This window comes from Chiloscyllium punctatum, chromosome 18 (genome assembly GCF_047496795.1).
Source record: "Chiloscyllium punctatum isolate Juve2018m chromosome 18, sChiPun1.3, whole genome shotgun sequence".
Lineage (NCBI taxonomy): Eukaryota > Metazoa > Chordata > Chondrichthyes > Orectolobiformes > Hemiscylliidae > Chiloscyllium > Chiloscyllium punctatum.
The window spans coordinates 84,979,329-85,002,621 of NC_092756.1; the positions used below are offsets into that span (position 1 = coordinate 84,979,329).

General features: G+C 46.0%; 1 protein-coding gene across 2 annotated transcripts in view; it reads left to right on the forward strand.

Annotated features, from left to right (window-relative positions):
- The window catches only part of LOC140489274 (caspase recruitment domain-containing protein 11-like), a 122,795-nt gene that overhangs the window by 44,567 nt on the left and 54,935 nt on the right, over window positions 1-23,293 (forward strand). For both annotated transcript variants that reach the window (XM_072588643.1, XM_072588644.1), the window contains 5 exons: window positions 8,726-9,051; window positions 14,548-14,727; window positions 17,263-17,412; window positions 21,152-21,277; window positions 22,491-22,700. In XM_072588643.1, the coding sequence (XP_072444744.1) occupies window positions 8,726-9,051; window positions 14,548-14,727; window positions 17,263-17,412; window positions 21,152-21,277; window positions 22,491-22,700 (992 nt within the window). The remainder of the gene's footprint in view (window positions 1-8,725; window positions 9,052-14,547; window positions 14,728-17,262; window positions 17,413-21,151; window positions 21,278-22,490; window positions 22,701-23,293) is intronic.

Sequence of the window (23,293 nt, forward strand, 5' to 3'; positions counted from 1 at the left end):
CACCTCAAACACTCGGCAGTATTGGGGTCCACATACCCACCACCTCAAACACTCAGCAGTATTGGGGTTCACATACCCACCACCTCAAACACTCAGCGGTATTGGGGTCCACATACCCACCACCTCAAACACTCGGCAGTATTGGGGTCCACATACCCACCACCTCAAACACTCGGCAGTATTGGGGTCCACATACCCACCACTTCAAACACTCAGCAGTATTGGGGTTCACATACCCACCACCTCAAACACTCAGCAGTATTGGGGTTCTCATACCCACCACTTCAAACACTCAGCAGTATTGGGGTCCACATACCCACTACCAGAGTCCACCGGTCAAACATTCAACACTCTCTTCTCGCACAGTGTAAAAATATAACACGTCAGTGCTCTTGCAAAAGAGAGCTTTGACAAAATGTGCCTTCTTTTCAACAATAGACAGTTTCTGTCCTACCAAAACTCAGTTTCTCAGTTACCAATGTGATAATGACCAGCTCACACCCCTCACTCTGCACCTGATTCTCTTTACAATCCATCTCACTGCCATCCTAACAATCACTGCATAAAACCACTCATTGGCCCAACTCTATTTTTTGAGTTTGTTAAACCCCTCCTGTGGTAGCTGACCCTCCTTGTTGGTGATTTGGTTTCAGGCCGAGTGGGATTGAGAAACGTGTGGCAGGTCCTGTGCTCCTTATTCATTTTTGAGTTTGAGATTCGAAGCTTTGCTTTCTGAGAATCCCAGTTCCGAATGCCTTTTCTTTATGCTTCTTCCTGTTGTAAATGGGTCGGAAAGGGTTAATGTTGAGAAGCGCCAATAGCGATGCCCACCATGATGACATTCTGTGGTCTTCAGACCATAAGACCTCGGTGGTGGGCAAGTTGTTGGAGGGAATCCTGAGGGACAGGATGTACATGTATTTGAAAAGGCAAGGACTGATTAGGGATAGTCAACATGGCTTTGTGCATGGGAAATCATGTCTCACAAATTTGATTGAGTTTTTTGATGAAGTAACAACGAAGATTGATGAGGGCTGAGCAGTAGATGTGATCTATATGGACTTCAGTAAGGCGTTTGACAAGGTTCCCCATGGGAGACTGATTAGCAAGGTTAGATCTCATGGAATACAGGGAGAACTAGCCACTTGGATACAGAACTGGCTCAAAGATAGAAGACAGTGGGTGGTGGTAGAGGGTTGTTTTTCAGACTGGAGGCCTGTGACCAGTGGAGTGCCACAAGGATCAGTGCTGGTCCTCTACTTTTTGTCATTTACATAAATGATTTGGATGCGAGCATAAGAGGTACAGTTAGTAAGTTTGCAGATGACACCAAAATTGGAGGTGTAGTGGACAGCAAAGAGGGTTACCTCAGATTACAACAGGATCTGGACCAGATGGGCCAATGGGCGGAGAAGTGGCAGATGGAGTTTAATTCAGATAAGTACGAGGTGCTGCATTTTGGGAAAGCAAATCTTAGCAGGACTTATGCAATTAAGGGTAAGGTCCTAGGGAGTGTTGCTGAACAAAGAGACCTTGGAGTGCAGGTTCATAGCTCCTTGAAAGTGGAGTCACAGGTAGATAAGATAGTGAAGAAGGCATTTGGTATGCTTTCCTTTATTGGTCAGAGTATTGAGTACAGGAGTTGGGAGGTCATGTTGCAGCTGTACAGGACATTGGTTAGGCCACTGTTGGAATATTGTGTGCAATTCTGGTCTCCCTCCTATCAGAAAGTTGTTGTGATACTTGAAAGGGTTCAGAAAAGATTTACAAGGATGTTGCCAGGGTTGGAGGATTTGAGCTATAGGGAGAGGCTGAACAATCTGGGGCTGTTTTCCCTGGAGCGTCGGAGGCTGAGGGGTGACCTTATAGAGGTTTACAAAATTATGAGGGGCATGGATAGGGTAAATAGGCAAAGTCTTTCCCTGGGATCAGGGAGTCCAGAAGTAGAGGGCATAGGTTTAGGGTGAGAGGAGAAAGATATAAAAGAGACCTAAGGGGCAACAGTTTCACGCAGAGGGTGGTACGTGTATTGAATGAGCTGCCAGAGGATGTGGTGGAGGCTGGTACAATTGCAACATTTAAGAGGCATTTGGATGGGTATATGAATAGGAAGGGTTTGGAGGGATATGGGCCGGGTGCTGGCAGGTGGGACTAGATTGGGTTCGGCATGGACAGGTTGGACCAAAGAGTCTGTTTCCATGCTGTACATCTCTATGACTCTAAGATGTATGCATGGAAGTTTGCCATTCAGCCCATCGAGTTTGCTCCTCCATTCAAAGAGATCAGGCCCAATAACCATCACCATGGGCAACAAAGATAATCCTTAAAACCACTTTGCTGCCTTTTCTCCCTTAATTCTTTGCTCTTGAAAAAATTTGTCTATCTCAGCCTTGAATACAGATTAACCTCGATTATCCAGCATTCAATTTTCTGAATATTGGATTATCTGGCAAGATCGCAAGGTCCTGACACTATGTTATCTGGCATTTAATTATCCAGAATTCAATTAACCGAACGCAATATTCCCCGCCCATGTCCTTCAGATAATTGAGGTTCCTCTGTATACTTCATGACCCAGCCTTAACAGCCTTCTGTGGTACTGAGTTTTATCAATTCTCTGCTCTCTGAGGGGAGAAATTCCACTTCATCTTTGTCCTATTTATGCAACCCCCTATTCGGAGATTGCATCCTCTGGACCTAGACTCACAAACAAGAGGAAACGACCTTTCCGTGTGTACCCTGTCAAATCCTTTAAGAATCCTGTGTGTCTCAATAAAGTCCCCTCTCATTTTCCTATATGGAAAGTTGAGTAGGCCCAACCTGCCCAACCTACTCAATCTCATCTGACCCTCTACATATGGGATCAGCTGAGTGAACCTTCTCTGGACTATCTCCAATTCCTGAGTTAAAAGGTCCCAAAACTGTTCACGGTGTTCCAGCAGTGGTCTAACGAATGCTTTTCATCGTTCTAAGCAAAGATTCCCTATTTTTATACTCCCTTACCTTTGGAATAAGGGTTAATGTTCCATTTCCCTTCTCTGTTATCTGTTGAACTTGATACTAATCTTCATGTGATTTATGCACGAGGCCTGAATCAGTCTGTTCTGTCATCTCCTGCAGTCCTTCTCCCTTTAAATAATATTCAACTCCTCTATTCTTCCTGCCAAAGTGCCTAACCTCACTTTTCCTCACATTATATTCCACCTGCCAAGTTTATGCTCACTTGGAAAACCTGTCTGTATCCCTCTGTGTCATCCTCTCCACTTGCTTTCCCATTTATCACAAACTTGGCGATAGTACTTTCACTTTCCTCATCCAAGTCAGTAATACATATTGTAAATAAACGCTTGTCGTTTTGAAAATGTCTCCTTTACACTAAGTCTCTCTCTGTTAGTTAGCCAATCCTCTATTCACGCTAATACACTACCTCTGGTTCGCTAATGTCCTTTAGTGAAGGAAGCTGCCATCTATGGGTGGCATGGTGACTCAGTGGTTAGTACTGCTGCCTCACAGCACCAGGATCCCAGGTTCGATCCCAACCTCAGGCAACTGTCTGTGTGGAGTTTGCACGTTCTCCCCGTGTCTGCGTGTGTTTCTTCCGGGTGCTCCGGTTTCCTCCCACAATCTAAAGAGGTGCTGGTCAGGTGAATTGGCCATGCTAAATTGCCCATAGCATTAGGTGCGTTAGTCAGAGGGAAATGGATCTGGGTGGGTTACTCTTTGGAGGGACAGTGTGGTCTTGTTGGGTCAAAGGGCCTGTGCGGAATCTGATCTGGCCTACAATTGACTCCAGACCCATAGCAATGTGGTTGACTCTTAACTGCCCTCTGGGCAATTAGGGATGGACAATAAATGCTGGTCCAACCAGCGACACCCTTGCCAAGTGAATGAATTTTTTAAAAAAGCTTCTTTTGAGTCTTAGAATCCCTACAGTATGGAAACAGACTGTTCAGCCAAACAAGTCCACACTGACCCTCCAAAGAGCATCCCTCCCAGACTCGCCCCCATAGCCCTGCATCTCTCCAGTGGCTAATCCAGACATCCCTGGACAATTTCCCACAGCCAGTCCACCCTAACCTGCATATCTGTGGGAGGAAACTGGAGCAAACCCACACAGACACAGGGACAACATGCAAACTCCACAGAGGCAGTCACCCAAGGCTGGAATTGAACCCAGGTTTTGGCGCTGTGAGGCAGGAGTGCTAACCACTGAGCCACCGTGCTCCCTTTCTGAACTGTCTCCTAAACTTTCACCAAAGTTCTTACTGCACAGAGCAATTGGACTACACTTCATTTCACATTGAGCCCAAACTGCACTGCTAATTATTCGCTGTTTGACTATGACAATTCCTTCTTTATTTCTGACTGCACACAACAACTGATCGGATTTTAATGTAGCAATCACTTCGAACAATCTGTCCTCTAAATGTGGAAATGCTTAACTGGGTGCTGGGTCCTGCACCATACGATGGATGTAAAAGGAAAGGGATTAGTTACAATGGGAGGGAGTAAAGGATTATTGGGGGCAGACAGGAAGGTAGTACTGAGTGGGAGAGCAGGCACAGTGACCTAATTATGCTCAAAGTCCTTTATTGCTCGTCGGAGTTCTGGAGGATGGATTTGAAATATTGAATGAAGCGAGTTTTGAGAAGATTTGTAGCTCAGGTTGAGGTTCTGAATGTAGGTTTGTTCGCTGAGCTGGAAGGTTCATTTTCAGACGTTTCGTCACCGTACTTGGTAACATCTTCAGTGAGACTCGGGACGAAGCCGTCTGGAGGCTCACTAAAGATATTACCTAGTAGGGTGATGAAACGTCTGAAAATGAACCTTCCAGCTTATCGAGCAAACCTATATCCATATTGAATGAACTTCTTTTATTCTAATTCAAGATGTTCATCATAGAATCCCTACAGCGTGGAAACAGGACATTCAGCCCATCAAGTCTACACTGACTCTTTGGAGAGTATCCCACCCAGACCCATTGCCCTATTGCTTTCCATTTGCCCCTGACTAATGCACCTAACCTACACATCCCTGAACACTATGGGCAGTTTAGCATGGCCAGTTCACCCTGTACATCTTTAGACTGTGGGAGGAAATGGAGCACCTGGAGGAAACCCACGCAGACACGGGGATATTTACAAACAGTCACCCGAGGCTGGAATCAAACCGGGGTCCCTGGCGCTGTGAGGCAACAGTGCTAATCACTGAGCCACCATGCTGGTATTGGAATTCAGCCGCAGAGGGACCAGAATCTGTCCTACAGCATTGATTATTAGTTCTTTCATGGGACAGGGGTGCCACAAACTGGGCCGGCATTTATTGCCTAGTCCCGTAATACCAATAGCCCATTGCCTACTCCAACTGAGAGGCTTGTTTGGCTATTTGAACCACTTCAGTGTGGGCCTGGAGTCTCACGTAGGCCAGGCTAGAACAACACAGCACAGGAACAGGCCCTCCCTGGCTGAGCCTACACATTTTGCGCTTCCATCCTAAAACTGTCTTCACTGACAGGATCCACATCCCTCTATTCCCTTCCTTTTTGTGTATTCCCCCAGGTGCTTCTTGAATGCTGCTATTGTGTCTGCTTCCACCACCTCCTCTGGCAGCAGGTTCCAGGCCCTCACCACCCTTTTGTGTGAAAAACCTGCCTGGCACATCTCTTTTCAACTTCCGTCCCAACACCTTTGTCAGCCAGATGAGGTAAGGACGGCAGATTCCTTCCCGAAAGGGCATTAGTGAACCAGATGTGGTTTTTTTTTCCCCAAGCAATCAACAATGGTCATCGTTAGACTCTTAATTCCAGATTTTTTTGTTGAATTCAAATTCCAGCATCTGCCGTGGCAGGATTTGAACCCAGGTCCTTACAACATTACCCTGGGGCCTGTGGATTAATAATCTAGTGATATTGTCAGTTGGTCATCTGAGTGGCTTATCTAGCCATTTCAGAGGGTAGTTAAGCTGTGGATCTGAAGTCACGTAGACCAGACCAGGTAAGAATGGCAGAATTCCTTCCCTGAAGTGAACCAAATGGATTTTTGCAGCAATTTTGGGCGGCACGGTGGCACACTGCTGCCTCACAGCGCCAGAGACCTGGGTTCAATTCCCGCCTCAGGCGACTGACTGTGTGGAGTTTGCACATTCTCCCCGTGTCTGCGTGGGTTTCCTCCGGGTGCTCCGGTTTCCTCCCACAGTCCAAAGATGTGCAGGTCAGGTGAATTGGCCATGCTAAATTGCCCGTGGTGTTAGGTGCTTGGGTAAATGTAGGGGTATGGGTGGGTTTCGCTTCGGCGGGGCGGTGTGGACTTGTTGGGCCGAAGGGCCTGTTTCCATACTGTAAGTAATCTAATCAATCAGTGATGGCTTCATGGTCAACAGTCCTAGTTTTCAATTCCAGGTTTTATTATTTCAGTTTAAATCCCACCATGACACATTAGTTTGGAACATTAGTTTGGGTAACTAGTCTTACCTTATCACCATTACACCACTATGTTCCTCAAAGAGCTATGAAGGAGTGTTAGGCTGAAACAACTGTATAGTTCATTGAATTTTGACTGGAATTCTGGTATTTGTCTTTATGTGCAAAACAAATCTGCGCACTTCCCCTGCCAGAATGGCACTTTGTCCCATTCACTCATAATTATTGTGCTTATTTGGGTGCCGCCATGTTTGTTATTGGCAGGGTACTTCACAGAGCATGTGCAGTACATTGCGCACGTGCAGTGTGAACCTTTTTCAGGGGAGAGGTGTTGAAAGGTGACATTGCTTGTTGTGGCGAAAGAAGATATATTGTACACCTTAAACATAAAAGCAGAATTGATCTTCTATCATCGTAGAATCCCTACAGTATGGAAACAGGCCATTCGGCCCAACAAGTCCACACTGACCCTCTAAAGACCAACCTACCCCCCTCTACATTTACCCCTGACTAATGCACCGAACCCACACATCCTTGCACAGTATGGGGCAATTTAGCAAGGGCCAGTTCACCTAACCTGCACATCTTTTGGATTGTGGGTGGAAACCCACGCTGATACAGGGAGAATGTGCAAACTTCACACGGTCGTCCGAGGCTGGAATCAAACCCGGGTCCCTGGCGCTGTGAGACAGCAGCACTAACCTCTGAGCCACCGTGCCACCCATTCCCATGCTGAAGTGTGATGCTCTTGTTGTGGTACGTGTTTCTGGTGCCGTGGGTTTGCAGTGTGTGGCACATTCATGAGGTGACGGTGGAAGATTTGCATTTATGTAGCATCCTTCCTGAACGCAGCCTGTCCCATGGTGCTCTACAGTCAACGAGGTCCTGTCAAATTGCAGTCATGTCATGTAGGAAACAGTGTGCACACCGCAGACTCCCACAGACAATAATGTGATAATGATGAGTTAATCTGACCATGTAATGTTGGTTAGAGGATAAATGTTGTCAATGCCACCAGGTATAAATCTCCTGCACTTCTTCAGAATAGCAGCGTGGGATGTTTTACGTTTACCTGAAAGAGTAGACAGTGTCTCGGTTCAACATCTTCATCAAAAGAAGTAACTCTGACTCTGAAGCACTCTCTCTGGAGTGCCAGTTTGGGTGGAATTTGAATCCACAGCCTTCTAACAAAGAAGATTAGATTACTTACAGTGTGGAAACAGGCCCTTCGGCCCAGCAAGTCCACACCGACCCTGCGAAGGGTAACCCCCCCCCCCAAGACCCATTTCCCTACATTTATCCCTTCACCTAACACTACTGGCAATTTAGCATGGCCAATTCACCTAACCTGCACATTTTTGGACTGTGGGAGGAAGCCCACGCAGACAGAGGGAGAATGTGCAAACTCCACACAGACAGTTGCCTGAGACAGGAATTGAACCCAGGTCTCATGGTGCTGTGAGGTAGCAGTGCTAACCATTGTGCTACTGTGCCACCCAAGATGCAAATGTTACAGACGTAGCCCAAAAGATACATTGCTTTCCATTGTGCCGAGCTTATTTACTTACAGAATCTTACAGCTCTCTCCTTCCCTCCTCCCTGCGTGACAGCTATCCCCTGTTTCGATGTGCGCAAAGACACAGCGTCTTACAGCACGGAAACAGACCCTTTGGCCAATCTCATCCGTGCGGATCAGCTTTCTTAAACTGAGCTCGTCCCATTTTCCTGCATCCGGGCCAAATCCCTCTAAACCTTTCCTATCTACGTACTGTCCAAATGTCTTTTAAATGTTGTAATTGTACCAGCCTCTACCACTTGCTCATTCCATACACGCACACCCTCTGTGTGAAAAAGCTGCCCCTTAGATCCCTTTTAAATCTTTCCCCATTCACCTTAAACCTACACTCTCTAGTTTTGGGCTCTGCTATCCTGGGGAAAAGACCATGACTATTCACCCTATCCATACCCCTCATGATTGCATAAACCTCTAAGGTCATCCTTCATGCAATACCACTTCCTCTGGCAACTCATGGCTTTTATGCACCACTTTCTGCGTGAAATAGTTCAATTAATATCCATCAATCGTAACTAACCTTAACAAACCAGATATTATCAGCTGATTAGAGGGCTGGTATTTGTGAGTAGATTGCAGCTGAAAGCTGGATCAACCACATTAGCCACTAATCCATAGGATTGAAGGAACTTTTAGAAGATTAAGGCATTCAGCCGAGGTGATGATAACATTTGTAGCAGGTTTCCTTTCAGGTTATTGATGTTGTGAAATGATTCTTCTGTCTGTTCCCGCAGTCGAAGAGGGTTACGAGGGATTGACGCAGTTCCTGATGGGTGAGGCGGTCAAGATGCAGAAACAACTGAGGGACAAAGCCATGGTGATCCACCAACTCCACAGCAAGTGCGAGATGCTGCAGGAGAACAACAAGCAACTGAGCCACGGCCGCCTGGAGCTGAGGAGCCTGCAGGAACGCTACAGCAAGCTGAAGGAGGAGTTCAACCTCCACAACAACGAGCTGAACAAGATCAAGGAGGAGAACTACCTGCTGGCTCTGCGCTACGCCCAGCTCAATGAGGAGAAGAGCTTGGCAATGTCGAGGAGCCGGGAGCTGCAGCTGGAGGTGAGGGGCCAGAGTGGCTGATCCTTCCTTTCGTCTTAGCACAGAGTGGACTCCTCACACATAGAGACATAGAAACCGACCCTTCGGTCCAACAGTCCATACTGATCAGATTCCTAAATTAATAATCATCAAGTCATGGAGTTATACAGCACAGAAACAGACCCTTTAGTCCAACAGTCCATACTGATCAGATTCCTAAATTAATAATCATCAAGTCACAGAGTTATACAGCACAGAAACAGACCCTTTAGTCCAACAGTCCATACTGATCAGATTCCTAAATTAGTAATCATCAAGTCACAGAGTTATACAGCACAGAAGCAGCCCCTTCGGTCCAACAGTTCATACCGACCAGATATCCTAAATTAATAGAGTCATAGAGATGTACAGCACGGAAGCAGACCCTTTGGTCCAACTCATCCATGCCGACTAGATATCCTGAATCAAACCACAGTACTCCAAAAGCAGCCTAACCACTGTCCTGTACACCCACAACGTGACATCCCAACTCCTATACTTAATGCACTGACCAATAAAGACAAGTGTGCCACATCACAGTTCACCCATTCTGTTTGGAACAGTTCACAAGGAACACGAGACAGTTTGGCAGATGGTGGTCATGGACTGGTAATCTTGGAACTCGGGCGAATGTTCTGAAGGTATGGGTTTGAATCCCACCAAGCCAGGTGGTGAGATTTTAATTTTATGGGTGGCACAGTGGCTCAGTGGTAAGCAAAGCTGCCTCACAGTGCCAGGGACCCAGGTTCGATTCCACCCAAGGAATGGGTGAAGTTTGCAAATTTTCCCTGTATCTGCATGGGTTTCTTACCACAGTCTAAAGATGTGCAGGTTAGGTGGATTGGCCATGCTAAATTGCCCGTAGTGTCCAAGGATATGCATGCTAGGTGGGTTAGCCATGGAAAATGTGAAAGTGAGGACTGCAGATGCTGGAGATCAGAGTCGAGAGTGTGGTGCTGGAAAAGCGCAGCAGGTCAGGCAGCGTCCGAGGAGCAGGGGAGTCGATGTTTCGGGCAAAAGCCCTTCATGGGAAATGCAAGGCTACCAGCATGCTCTTCAGAGGGTCGGTGTGGACTCGATGGGCCAAATGGCTTCTTGCTGCACAGTAGGGATTCTATGAGATGTAGTGGTGTTGCCACTGTACTTGTGATGCAGAGCTCCACGCTAATGTTCTGGTGGATAGATCCTGGGAAATGGTGAAGTTTGAATTCAATCAAAAACCTGGATTTTAATTTTTTTAACAAGCCTGATAATGACCATGTGACCATTGTTGGTTGCTGTTAAAACCCCATTTGGCTCACTGATGCCCTTAAAGGAGGACAATAGGTGGGCAATAAATGCTGGGCCCAGCCAGCGACACCCACATCTCACAGATGAATAAACAAACAAGAAAAAGTGCACACAATGCATCGTTTGCGCTGTGATGCTCTGTAAATCCATGACAGATTGCTCCAAAGGAACCTGCAAATCAAGTTGGTGGTGACAGAGGAATTGGCGCCACCTTGTGTGCCCTCTGAGTAATACTTCGCATCTAAGGCAAGTGGAGAATATCTCCTTTAAAGAATCAAACAAACATAACCTTATAACAAGGTGCACATTTCTCTAGCTCAAAATGTTTGTAGGGCTTCCTTCAAATTGGGAAGGGGGCTAATGCCTGATCCCCTCGGAAACAGGTTGATAAACGCAGTCCACAGATGGGCCAGGAGCACCCAGAGCAAGGGTCTTGGAGGAGGGATGGCGTGAACAGGAGAGGTCCGTGGTGCTGGTGGAGGGTGGCAGAGGACGCAATGTTGGGTGGGATCAGGAGGGTCAATGAGATGGGAGAGTGGTCATAGAGTCATTCAGCACGGAAACAGACCCTTCAGACCAACCAGTCCATGCTGACCATAATGCCAAACTTAACCAGTCCCACCTACCTGCTCCTGGCCTATAACCTTCCAAACATTTCTTATTCATGTACTTATCCAAATATCTTTTAAATGTTGTAACTCTACCCACATCCACCGCTTTCTCTGAAAGTTCAATCTGCACATGGACCACTCTCTGTGTAAAAATAGTTTCCCCTCATGTTTTTTTCAAATCTTTCGGCCTTTCACCTTAAAAGTATGCCCCCTAATCTTCCCATTCTGGGGAAAAGACACCTACCATTCAACTTATCCATACCCCTCATGACCTTATAGACCTCTGTGAGGTCACCCCTCAACCTTCTACACTCCAGTGAAAAATGTCCCAGCCTCTCCTTATAACTCAGATCCTCCATTTCTGGCATCGTCCTGGTAAATCTTTTCTGAACCCTCTCCAGCTTTAATAATATCCTTCCTTTAAGGATGCGACCAAGGGGTAGAATTGGCACTCTGACCTGCTGGGTGCCTTGAAAACGGACACAGTGCCATCTAGTTTTCAAATCGTGATGGTGCAGTTGGTATGCGCAACTGACAGACTGCAAACATGGCTTCAGCTTTTCCAATGTTTAACTAGATGGAGTGTTTACCCCTCGCAAACATAAACTCTGAGGGCAGTGGAGGGGCCTCGAGATTCAGCATTGAGGTAGAGCAGGGTACATGCTGTGCTCTCAGGTGATGCTACCCGTCCAAATGAGAAATATGGGACTTTCTTCACTGGATTGGACTAGGTTGAGAGGTGACCTTATTGAGATTTATAAAATCATGAGGGGTATAGGTCCAGTTGATAGGAAGTGTCTATTCCGCTATGGTGGGGGATCTTAAGACTAGGGGGCACATTTTTAAGGTGAGAGGAGAGAGATTTAAAAAAGACATGAGGAGCAATTTTTTTTAACGCAGAGAGTGGTTCTTCTGTGGAATGAACGTCCTGAGGAAGTGGTGGATGTGGGTGCAGTTACAAAGTTTAGAAGGCACTTGGGTAAGTACATGGATGGTGTAGTGATTGGAACCAGGTGGATTGCATTGACAATGAGATCCCTGATTGGGGATTTTGACCTGGGCCAACCAGGGAGCCCTGGGTAAAAGGTATAAACAAGGGATTCTGAATCTCCTCAGTTCAGGGACTGACTTCCAGCAGGCTGACCCACAGTCAGTGTTACTGTGCACAAGTAAATAAAGGATGACTCGGTGACAGGACACCGGCTTCTGTACAGTTATTTCAAATAGGGAAGATTTAGAGGGGTTTGGGCCAGGAGTAGGCAAGTGGGACGAGTTGAGTTTGGGATTATGTTTGGCATGGACTGGTTGGATTGAAAGGCCTGTTTCTGTGCTGTGTAACTCTATGAAGGGATCAGAGATGGGGAACTATGAGGGGTAACATGGTGGGAGTGATAAAAGAAGCCATTTTGTGGCTGTGTCTCTTGATCTTACTCGGTAAATAGGAATGGGGCTGCTGTTTGATAGATATTGTTAAAAATAATGGACAATGTTAAGTTTAATTAATATGTTTATTTGTGTTTTTTTACAAGAGGAAGCAGTGATTCTAGTTTAATATTTTGTTCTTTGCAGCTTGGTGTATCTGTTTGTATATATTTTTAATGAGGTTTTATAACCCTTAAAGTGAAGAAAGAGGGACCAGTAGCTTACGGCACTAAAACTGGAACACTACTATAATGTTGCCTCACCACAGACATCCAGGGACATACAGTGATGTAGGAGAATCTAGAAGGAAGTCAGTCAGAGGGTTAGAGTGCGTGAGTAATCGAGAAAGGAACAAGAGTCTTAAACTGTCACATCAAAAATCCTGCAAGACAACATAGAGTAGAGAGTAGAGTAGGTTTTATTTGTCATGTCTACCATAATTAACTAATACAGCAAAAAATGAGACAGCGTTCCCCCAGTACCAAGGATGCTACATGGACAGCACAAACTATACAATCATACCAAGGGCAGCATAAAGTGTATAAGAAGTTCAAAACACACAAATTACAGTGTCGTAAAAAAGAACGATAATTAACAGACATGGTTCTAGCAGCAATTCAAAATTGTGCAAATAATTTCAGATGGGAAAGAGTCCGATCATACTGTGTTAAGGAGCCTGATAGCTTGGGGGAATAAACTGTTGCACAGTCTGGCCGCGAGAGACCGAACGCTCCTGTATCTTCTGCCAGATGGCAGGAGGGAGAAGAGTTTGAGTGAGGGGTGTGTGGGGTCTTCCACAATGCTGTTAGCCTTTCGGATGCAGCGTGTGATGTAAATGTCTGTGATGGAGGGGAGAGAGAGAGAGAGACCCCTGATGATCTTCTCAGCTGTCCTGACTATCCGTTGTAGGGTCTTACAATCCGAGAGGGTGCAGTTCCCGAACCGGGCAGTGACACAGCATCGATTGAATTCAGCCGACTGTAGGTGTACCAGCCTGAACAATTGATCATTACTTTCCTTGTCACATGTACTGAGTTGAGTACTGTGAGAAGTTTGCAGGTCGGCACTTACACCACAAAGTTATTTAGATCCTTATGCTTCAATACAAATTCTTTGGGGAAAAGAAATTAGAATTAAGGAGCCCACCATTACGCAGTTTCAAAAGTGAAAACTCATTTTAATAAATTAGAAAAATAACGAAACAAGAAGTTCATAATAACAGTCCTTCCACCATAACGCAATAAAAAAATCTCCGTATTTTTGTCCAGTGTAGTATAGTTCATGTCTTTTTGTTGTTTCAGGTACAGTTTATTCTTTGTGATAGAAGTACTTTGGCAAGCTCTTATGAATGTCTTCTGTAACTACACTCGATAGACTTATTTCTTTAAAAATAGAAGTTAGAGTCCACAAGGCAGGTTTTACTTGACTTTTTCCACTATTTAAACCAGGACAGAGAGAGAGAGAGAGAGAAATAGACCCAGTGCTGTTTCACACCAGGACAGAGAGAGAGAGAGAGAGAGAGAAATAGACCCAATGCTTTTCACACCAGGACAGAGAGAGAGAGAGAGAGAGAAATAGACCCAGTGCTGTTTCACACCTTTGTGTCTTTCAGAAAGAATTCTAACACCTTTACCTGGTCTGAAGTCTTTTTGAAAGCCAGTCAGTTCAAATACAATTAGGAAGGACGAGACATGCAGGCTTTGCCTATGGCACTCACATTGTGTGAATGGCACAGTGGCTCGGTGGTTAGCACTGCTGCCTCACAGTGCCATGGACCTGTGTTTGATTCCAGCCTCAGGTGACTGTGTGGAGTTTGCACATTCTCCCCGTGTCTGTGTGGGTTTCCTCTGGGTGCTCTGGTTTCCTCCCACAGTCCAAAGGCGTGCAGGTCAGGTGAATTGGCCAGGCTAAATTGCCCCATTGTGTCCAGGGATGTGTAGTTAGGTTGATTAGTCAGGGGTAAATGTAGGGTGGGGGAAAAGGTCTGGGTGGGATATTCTTCAAAAGGTCGGTGTGGACTTGTTGGGCCAAATGGCCTGTTTCCATACTGTGGGGATTCTATGATTCGAACACCACCAGCTGCTGTTGGTTTCTTGTTGAAGAATCAGGCCAGAGGTGACTTTGTCTTTCTGTAAACTGATGAGTTCTCTTCCAGACTGACCAGATGAGATGCAGACTGTATGGGATTGAGGAGGAGTGTCTGATGGCCCGTAGACTCTCCAACAAGCTGAAGAAAGACATTGAGAACATGCCAAGCAGGCAAAGTGTCATAAAGTTGCAACATGACAATGACCAGCTGCAAACCAGAGTCCATGAGCTCCAACACTTTGTACAGGTAACTAACTTCGACACTGGGAAGTTAACAGGATGTGAATGTCTCTTCATTTGCTGTAACACCTTTAATCTCATTGAGACATAAAAGATTCTGTGGGCCCAGACAGGCTAAATGGGGGCTGATACAGTGGCTCAGTGGTTAGCACTGCTGCCTCACAGCACCAGGGACCCAGCTTCGATTCCAGTCTCGGGTGACTGTCTGTGTGGAGTTTGCACGTTCTCCCCGTGTCTGCGAGGGTTTCCTCCAGGTGCTCCGGTTTCCTCCCACAGTCCAAAGATGTGCAAGTCAGGTGGATTGGCCATGCTAAATTTGTCCCGTAGTGTCCATGAATGTGCAAGCTCGTGGTTAGCTGTGCAAAACGCAGGGATAAGATGGGGACGGGGGTGCTGGGTCTGAGTGGGCTGCTCTTTAGAGGGGGTGTGGACTGGATGGGCCGAATGGCCTGTTCCCACACTGTAGGGATTCTATGAAATGCTGGGAGAACGTACCTCAGCAAAGGGGAAATCCATGTCTGGGGGAACCACACTTTGAAAGGGAGAGGGGGGTTGGTCTCTCACTTAAGACAGAGATAAAGAGCAGTTGATAGTACTTGAACCATTCCACCTCCGAGAGCTGTGCTTTGGGGTTATATTCAAGTTACTCAGATGCATAAACGAGTCAAGAATGGGAAAGGAACATGCTGGAAAGTGGTCTTGAGGCTACAGTTGGATGAGACGTCAATGTAGTAACTAGTGGAGAGGGCTCAATCTTCTCTTCCTGCTTCTACTTCACATCTCCTGCAATGGAGTGTCAGGCAAGATTGAGAGCTGGACATCAACGCACAGCCTTCAGATTTAAGTGGTGATGGTGTTACTCACTGAGTTATAGCTGTAGGTACTCAATCATGTCAGTCTGATCTGATACTTACCCCGAGTGACCTCAGTGTGGTCAGCCACTCCGCATTCCTTCATTGGACGGAAGGGCCGCAACCAATTCTGTATTCGCCATGACGACGGAGTGACCTGATGTGATGCTGATGCTGAGTGTGTTCAGCTGGGCTGAGGGCATAGTTTTAGGGTGAGAGGGGAAAGATATAAAAGAGACCTAAGGGGTAATGTTTTCACGCAGAGGGTGGTACGTGTATGGAATGAGCTGCCAGAGGAAGTGGTGGAGGCTGGTACAATTATAATATTTAAAAGGTATCTGGATGGGTATATGAATAGGAAGGGTTTGGAGGGATATGTGTCAGGTGCTGGCAGGTGGGACTAGATTGGGTTGGGATATCTGGTCAGCGTGATAGGTTGGACTGAGGGTCTGTTTCCATGCTGTACATCTTTATGACTCTATATCCCTGGGTCAAACAGACTATAATTGTCATCGCATCAGATTGAGCGAGCCTCCTTGATTCATTTAATCAACATTCCCGAGGGTTACCTTTGACCAGAACCTGAACTGGGCTGGCCACATAAATGCTGTGTTAACAAGAGCAGGTCAGAGGCTGCGAGTACTGTAGCAAGTAACTCACCTCCTGACTCCCCAAAGCCTGTCCCACCATCTACAAGGCACAAGTCAGGAGGGTGATGGAATACTCCCCACTTGCCCTGGATGGGGGCAGCTCCAACAACATTCAAGAAGCTTGACACCATCCGTGTGAATGTATCCTGAATGGTAGGCACCACATCCACCACCATGAGTATATATTCCCTCCAGCACTCATGTTCAGAGGCAGAAGTGTGTACTATCTGCAGAAATTCACCAAAGATCCTTAGGCAGTACCTTCCAAACCCACGACCACTTTTATTTGGAAGGACAGGGGCAGCACATATATGGGAACACCACCACCTTCAAGTTCCCCTCCAAGCCACTCGCCATCCTGACTTGGAAATATATCACCGTTCCTTCAACTGCTGCAGGGTCAAAATCCTAGAACTCCCTCCTGGAAAGATATTATGGGTTTCTCTATACTAAATGGACTGCAGCAGTTCAAGAAGGCAGCTCACCAACACCTTCTCAAGGGCAACTAGGCACGAACAAGAAAACAAAACAGAAAGTGCTGGAGAAGCTCAGCAGGCCTGGCGACATCTGTGAGGAGAGAGAGAGAGAGTTAACATTTTGAGTCCAGCAAACCTTTTCGCAATGGATAATAAATGCTGGCTCCTTCTGAGTGAAGGCCACATCCCGTGAATGAATAAAATAGAATCATCGAATATCTACAGTGTGGAAACAGGCCCTTTGGCCCAACAAGTCCACACTGACCCTCTGAATAGTAATCCACCCAGTGCCATTCCCTATTATCCTATCCCATACCCCTGACCAATGCACCTAACCTACACATCCCTGAACACTATGGGCAATTTAGCATGGCCAATTCACCTAACCTGCACATCTTCGGACTCTAGTAGGAAACCCACGCAGACACTGGTATAATTGAACCTAAATTCTACCAGTTGCCACATTAAGCCATATCCCCACAGCATGAGTATGGTTATTAGTGTAGAGGAAATGGGTTTCTCTGTGCTGGAATAAACTTCAGTCTCTTGTTCATTCTCCCGAAAGGTCAGGAACAATCTCCTCAGTCCAGAGAAGGCTCTCCTGGATATCATGGATCAGGATCGAAAGGAAGCTCTTGAGGACAGACAGGAGTTGGTCAAGAAGTTCCATAACACTGCCATGGAACTACACCAGGCAGAGGAACTCCGAGACAAGGTAAATGAGTCTGCTTTTCATCGCAATCCCTGTACCCTCTCGGTCTACAAACCCCTGTCACGTTAATTATATTGACCTGAGAATCGATCACTCATCAGGGATTGATTAACCGCGTTGTTTAGTTTATTTAAAACAGTAGAACATGTTGCAAGTTGTAAAATAGATGTGACCGTGAAGCAGCTGAGTTCAGCGTGTGTGGCTTGCAACACTCAGTTGGAATGGATGGAGTTGCACCTTTACACACATACTGCCGAGAGTCCTTAAAGGTCTTTTAAATGCAAGGGTTGCACATAAAGCTGCTCCTATACTTAAATATTCTTTTAGCTGACATTTTGAGTTAATTTCAGCCTCTGCCCTTAAGAGAGCTGAGAGCTGACAAACACACTCCCTTGTCCCTGCCACAGCATCAGAAATTGCGTTCTACTGATGGAAGTGTAATCTCTCTATCAGTAGACATAAGGAAAGGAAGTCTTGGGATTCTGAAGCACTCTTCACAGTCTCTGGGTGTCCCAAAACATTTTTCAAGCCAACAAAATTTATTCTTTAAATGTAGTCACTGCAGGGACTGAAGAGATGTAACAACTTTTGCCTCAGGTAGCTCACCTCCTGACTCCCCACAGCCTGTCCACCATCTATAAGGCGCAAGACAGGAGGTTGATGGAATACTCCCCACTTGCCCTGGATGGGTACAGCCCCAACAACACTCAGGAATGATGACACCATCCAGGACACAGCGGTCCGCTTGATTGGCACCCCATCCGTCACCTTATAGATTTATTCCGTTTAGTAGCAGCAGTGTGTCCCATCTACAAGATGCTCCGCAGTAACTCAGGGAGGGTCCTTAAGTAGCACCTTCCACACCCATGACCATTTCCATCTAGAAAGACAAAGGTAGCAGATACATGGCAGCACCACTGCCTGTAAGTTCCCCTCGAAGTCTCTCACCATCCTGACTTGGAAATGTGTTTCTGTGACTCTCTTGTCAGGTCCACACACCCCCCACCAACCCACCCTCCCCTCTCAGCACCTTCCCCAGCCACCGCAGGAATTGCAAAACCTGCGCCCACACCTCCCCCCCCCCCCCTCACCTCTGTCCAAGGCTCCCAAAGGAGTCTTCCACCTGCACTTCCACACATGTCGTTTACTGTGTCTGTTGCTCCCGATGCAGTCTCCTTTACACTGGTGAGACAGGGCACCTACTCGCTGAATGCGTCAGGGAACATCTCCGGGACACCAGCACCAACCGACCCCACCGTCCCGTGGCTGAACACTTCAACTCCCCTCCCACTCCACCAAAGACATGCAGGTCCTCCTCACCGCCACTCCCTAACCACCAGACACCTAGAGGAATAACACCTCATCTTCCACCTTGGGACCCTCCAACTCCATGGCATCAATGCGGATTTCACCCGTTTCTTCATTTTCCCCTCCCCCCACCTTACCCCAGTTCCAACCTTCCAATTCGGCACCGCCCTCATGACTAGTCCCACCTGTCCATCTTCCTTCCCACCAATCCTCTCCACCCTCCTCTCCAACCTATCACCATTATCCCTACCTCCATCCACCTATTACACTCTTGGTTACCTTGCCCCCCCCTCCACCTGCTTGGCTCACAAGCCTCATTCCTGATGAAGGGCTTTTGTCTGAAATGTCGAGTCTCCTGCTCCTCGATGCTGCCTGACCTGCTGTGCTTTTCCAGCACCATACTCTTGACTCTAATCTCCAGCATCTGCAGTCCTCACCTTTGCCTTGGAAATATATTTGCCATTCCTTCACTGTCACTGTGTCAGAATCCTGGAGTTCCCTCCCAAATAACATTGTAGACGTGCTACAGCATAGGGACTGCAGCAGTTCAAAAAGGTACCTCACTAGCACGATGATACCTTGGGTTTAAGAGATGTATTTTATCCTGGTTCTTTTTTATGAAGAGAGGTTGAGACAGAGACACTGAGCAGTCTGCTCCAAGTCAATAAAATAAACAGCTTATGAGGTCTTGAGTCTTTTTTTAAAGTTGGAACAATACAAGTATCTGAATGGGTGGTGTCAAGGTCCCACAGGGACAGGACTTTCCTGGTTCTTAAAGCTGGATGTGGAAGCTCTTATTCCTCTCTCTGTTACAGCTAAAAGCTGGGGTTCTCTTCCTGCTGCTAGAATTCCATGTGAGACAATCTATTTTACTAAATTTGCCTTTGCCAAGAGTGTGTTTATGGGATGTTGCTACATTGGATCAGTTAATTAATAGGATTTAATGTGTACATTATTTTCTTATTAGGTTTCAGTTAACGATAGAATCCCTACAGCGTGGAAACAGACCATTCGACCCAACAAGTCCACACTGACCCTCCAAAGGGTATCCCAACCAGCCCCATTCCCCATGACTAATGCACCTAGTCTACACATCCCTGAACACTATGGGCAATTTAGCATGGCCAATCTACCTAACCTGCACATCTTTGGACTGTGGGAGGAAACCCACGCAGACACGGGGAGAATGTGCAAACTCCACACAGACAGTCGCCTGAGGCTGGAATTGAACCTGGGTCCCTGGAGCTGTGAGGCAACAGTGCTAACCACTGTGGCACCCTGAGTTAAGCCTGTTCACAAAAGGCAACATGATAGCAATGAGATAATTGTTTAAATGATGCTGACTTTTTGGAATCCTGTCCCGGAGATCTGGGGATGATGCTGAGCCATTGAGTTTATTCAGGATAGAGATAGATTTTTGTTTCCTCAGGAAATGGGGATAAAGCAGGAAGGTTGAGTCAAAGGGAAGGCAGCCAAGATTGTATTGAATGGTGGAGCAGTCTCAAGATGCTGAATATTCCTGTTTCCATTTGTTGTTAATTTTTCTAATTTCTTCATGGCATGTGGGTATCACTAACAAGGCCAGTATTTGTTGTCCAGCCCTAATTGCCCTTGAATGAAGAGGCTTTCTAGGCAGTTAACAGTCAGCCATGTTGCTGTGGGTCTTGAGGTCTATGTAGGCTAGACCGGGTAAGGATGACACATTTCCTTCCCTTAGGTTTTCGCAACAATTAATGATAGTTGCCATGGTCACCATCACTGCTTTTAGCTTCCAATTCCAGATTTTCTCATGAATTCAGCTTAAACCCCAGCAGTCTGCAATGGTGGGATTTGAATTTGTACTCCCTGGGCTTTTGGATTCCACTAGGCGAAAGTGAGGGCTGCAGATGCTTGTGATCAGAGTCGAGAGAGTGGTGCTGGAAAAGCACAGCAGGTCAGGCAGCAGCCATGGAGCAGGAGAATCGACGTTTCGGGCAAAAGCCCTTCATCAGGAATCATTTGGATTCCACTGACTTTAGACCATCTCACTAATCTGGTTACTTCCTAATTATCCAGCTCTGTGATGCAGTGACAGTGATGCAGTGACAGTGATGCAGTGACAGTGAAGTAACGACAGTGATGTAATAAAAGTGATGCAGTGACAGTGACACAATGACAATGACGCAGTGACAGTGATGTAATAATAGTGATGTAATAATAGTGATGTAATAATAGTGATGTAATAATAGTGATGTAATGACAGTGATGTAATGATTCTATGACCTGCTGCTTTGGTCAACTGTAGTCCCTCCAAACTCACTGGAAATTGAGAATGGATTTGCAATTAAGACTGTCCATGTGACTCAGTCCAGGACCACATGTATATGTCATTCCCCTCAGTCTTCCAGTATCATGTATATTATTCATTACTGAAAGAAACCTTATCTAATTCCAGTACCTGAAAGAGAAAGAAGAATTTGCACTCCAGTCTGCGATGCTCCTGAAAGAGTGCCAGATGCACAAGCGAAGGATTGCTAGCATTTTACAACAACTGGAAGAAGTGGAGAAGGAGCGAGACAAGGTATGGCCGTTGTCAGCAATACTGTCCCCTATTCCATAACCTTTCAAAATGAACCGTTTCATCATCTAGCATCCTCACCACTCATTCCCTTCACCAGTTGCGCCTGTGAGTACCACCTACAAATGATTTGGAGATGTCGGTGTTGGACTGGAGTGTACAAAGTTAAAAATCACACCACACCAGGTTACAATCCAAACAGGTTTATTTGGAAGCCCTAGCTTTTGGAGCGCTGCTCCTTCATCAGGTGGTTGTCGCAACTCTAACCTGGTGTTGTGTGATTTTTAACCTATAAATGCAGCACTTCACTAAGGCTCCTTAGACTACACCTTCCAAACCCATGAGCTCTTGCATCTAGAAGGGCAGCAGACACATGGGAACACCACTGCCCACAAGTTCCCCTCCAAGTTGTTCCTTAAGTTGCTGTTCATTCACAGTCACCTGGTCAAACTCCTGGCTGTCATAGAATCCCTCCAGTATAGAAAGAGGCCATTCAGCCCATCGAGTCTGCACCATTGCCCTGTCTTTCGAGTGCTTTCCCTGTAGAGGCAGTGGAAGCAGAGAGTTTGAATACTGTTCTTATTTCTGTTCCTTTCTCATGTTTGTAGCGATTGCCTTTTGTTGATCAGATCCGAGGAGGCGTGACCCTTACAAAATGAACATGTTGCACTGCTCAGCACCTGATCTCATAAAGAGTCATTGAACCTCAAGTACTCTGCTGTAGAGATGACTTACTGCTGTGTTACAGAGGCTAATTAATGCTCTTTGCTATAGTTGTTACTTCATGCTATTTATAGTGCTGAATTAATATTCTGCTACAGTGATGAATTAATACTGTTACAAAGCATCAGTAATGCACGATGGTATAGAAGTTAATTAATGCACTTTGGTAATAACACAAATGCAGGATTTCACCAAGTATTCAATTACCTCAGGACTCCTTACAATTTGTCACTCCTGTAAACACATTATCATCCTAAATAAAAACTGACTGACCTGCGGAGACTGTAAGTCAGAAACGAAAACAGAGACTGCTGGAAAACTCAGCAGATCTGGCAGCAACTGTGGAGAGAAATCAAAAGTTAACGTTTCAGATCCGATCACCGGACCTGAAGTGTTAACTCTGGTTTCTCTTCACAAATTCTGCCAGACCTGCTGAACTTTTCCAGCAATTGCTGATTTTGCTGTTAATGTCTAAACCATCTCTCTTCAAAAGGCACTAAAGGCCCGCGATGAGGCACAGACTGCTTACGCCCAAAGCATGGTTGATAACAGCAGGTATCGGCGGCAGGTATGGGCAATGGAAGAGAAACTGGACAACGTCCAGATGGAGCTGGCAAGGAAGGAAGCAGAGATTGATGGCTTACAATCCCAGCTACACCAATTGCGAGAGGGCAACAGTACTGTGGACGTTTTGGATCCCTATGTAAGTCTCTTCATTGAATCTTGGAAAGGAAGAACTTGTGTTGTAAGCCTCAGAATACATCACCGTTAATTTGTTACTTTTCAGTGGTAGTCAATACAGTTTTACACTCAGCAAATACCCTTGAACAGAAAAGTGACTTTTATGTAGAATTAAACAAAATATTGGGCAGGAACGACGGATCGTTCAGCCCAACTGCCCGATGTCAGTCACACCAAACCACTTCTTAACCATTTCATCTTCATCGATCAGCACATCGTCTTAATCCTCTCTCCCTCCTGTTTATCCAAATTTCCTTTCCTCCCTGCTATTTGCCTTGACTACGCTAATTGTAAATTTTCACATTTTCCCGCCTTCGCACGGTAGTGTTAAGTGAAAGCTAACTTGAGCATCATTGAACAAAAGGGCACCTTGTGTTGAAGCATTTCCTCTGCACTCATCAGGACACTTTGCAAGAATACCGCTTTAAGGGGAAAACTAACATTTACACTGCATGAGAGGAAAGTGCTGATTGGTGATGAATTAATACTGTATAGAGCTTCAGTAATGCACTGTGGTATAGAGGTCAATTAACGCACTTTGGTCATAATAGAAAT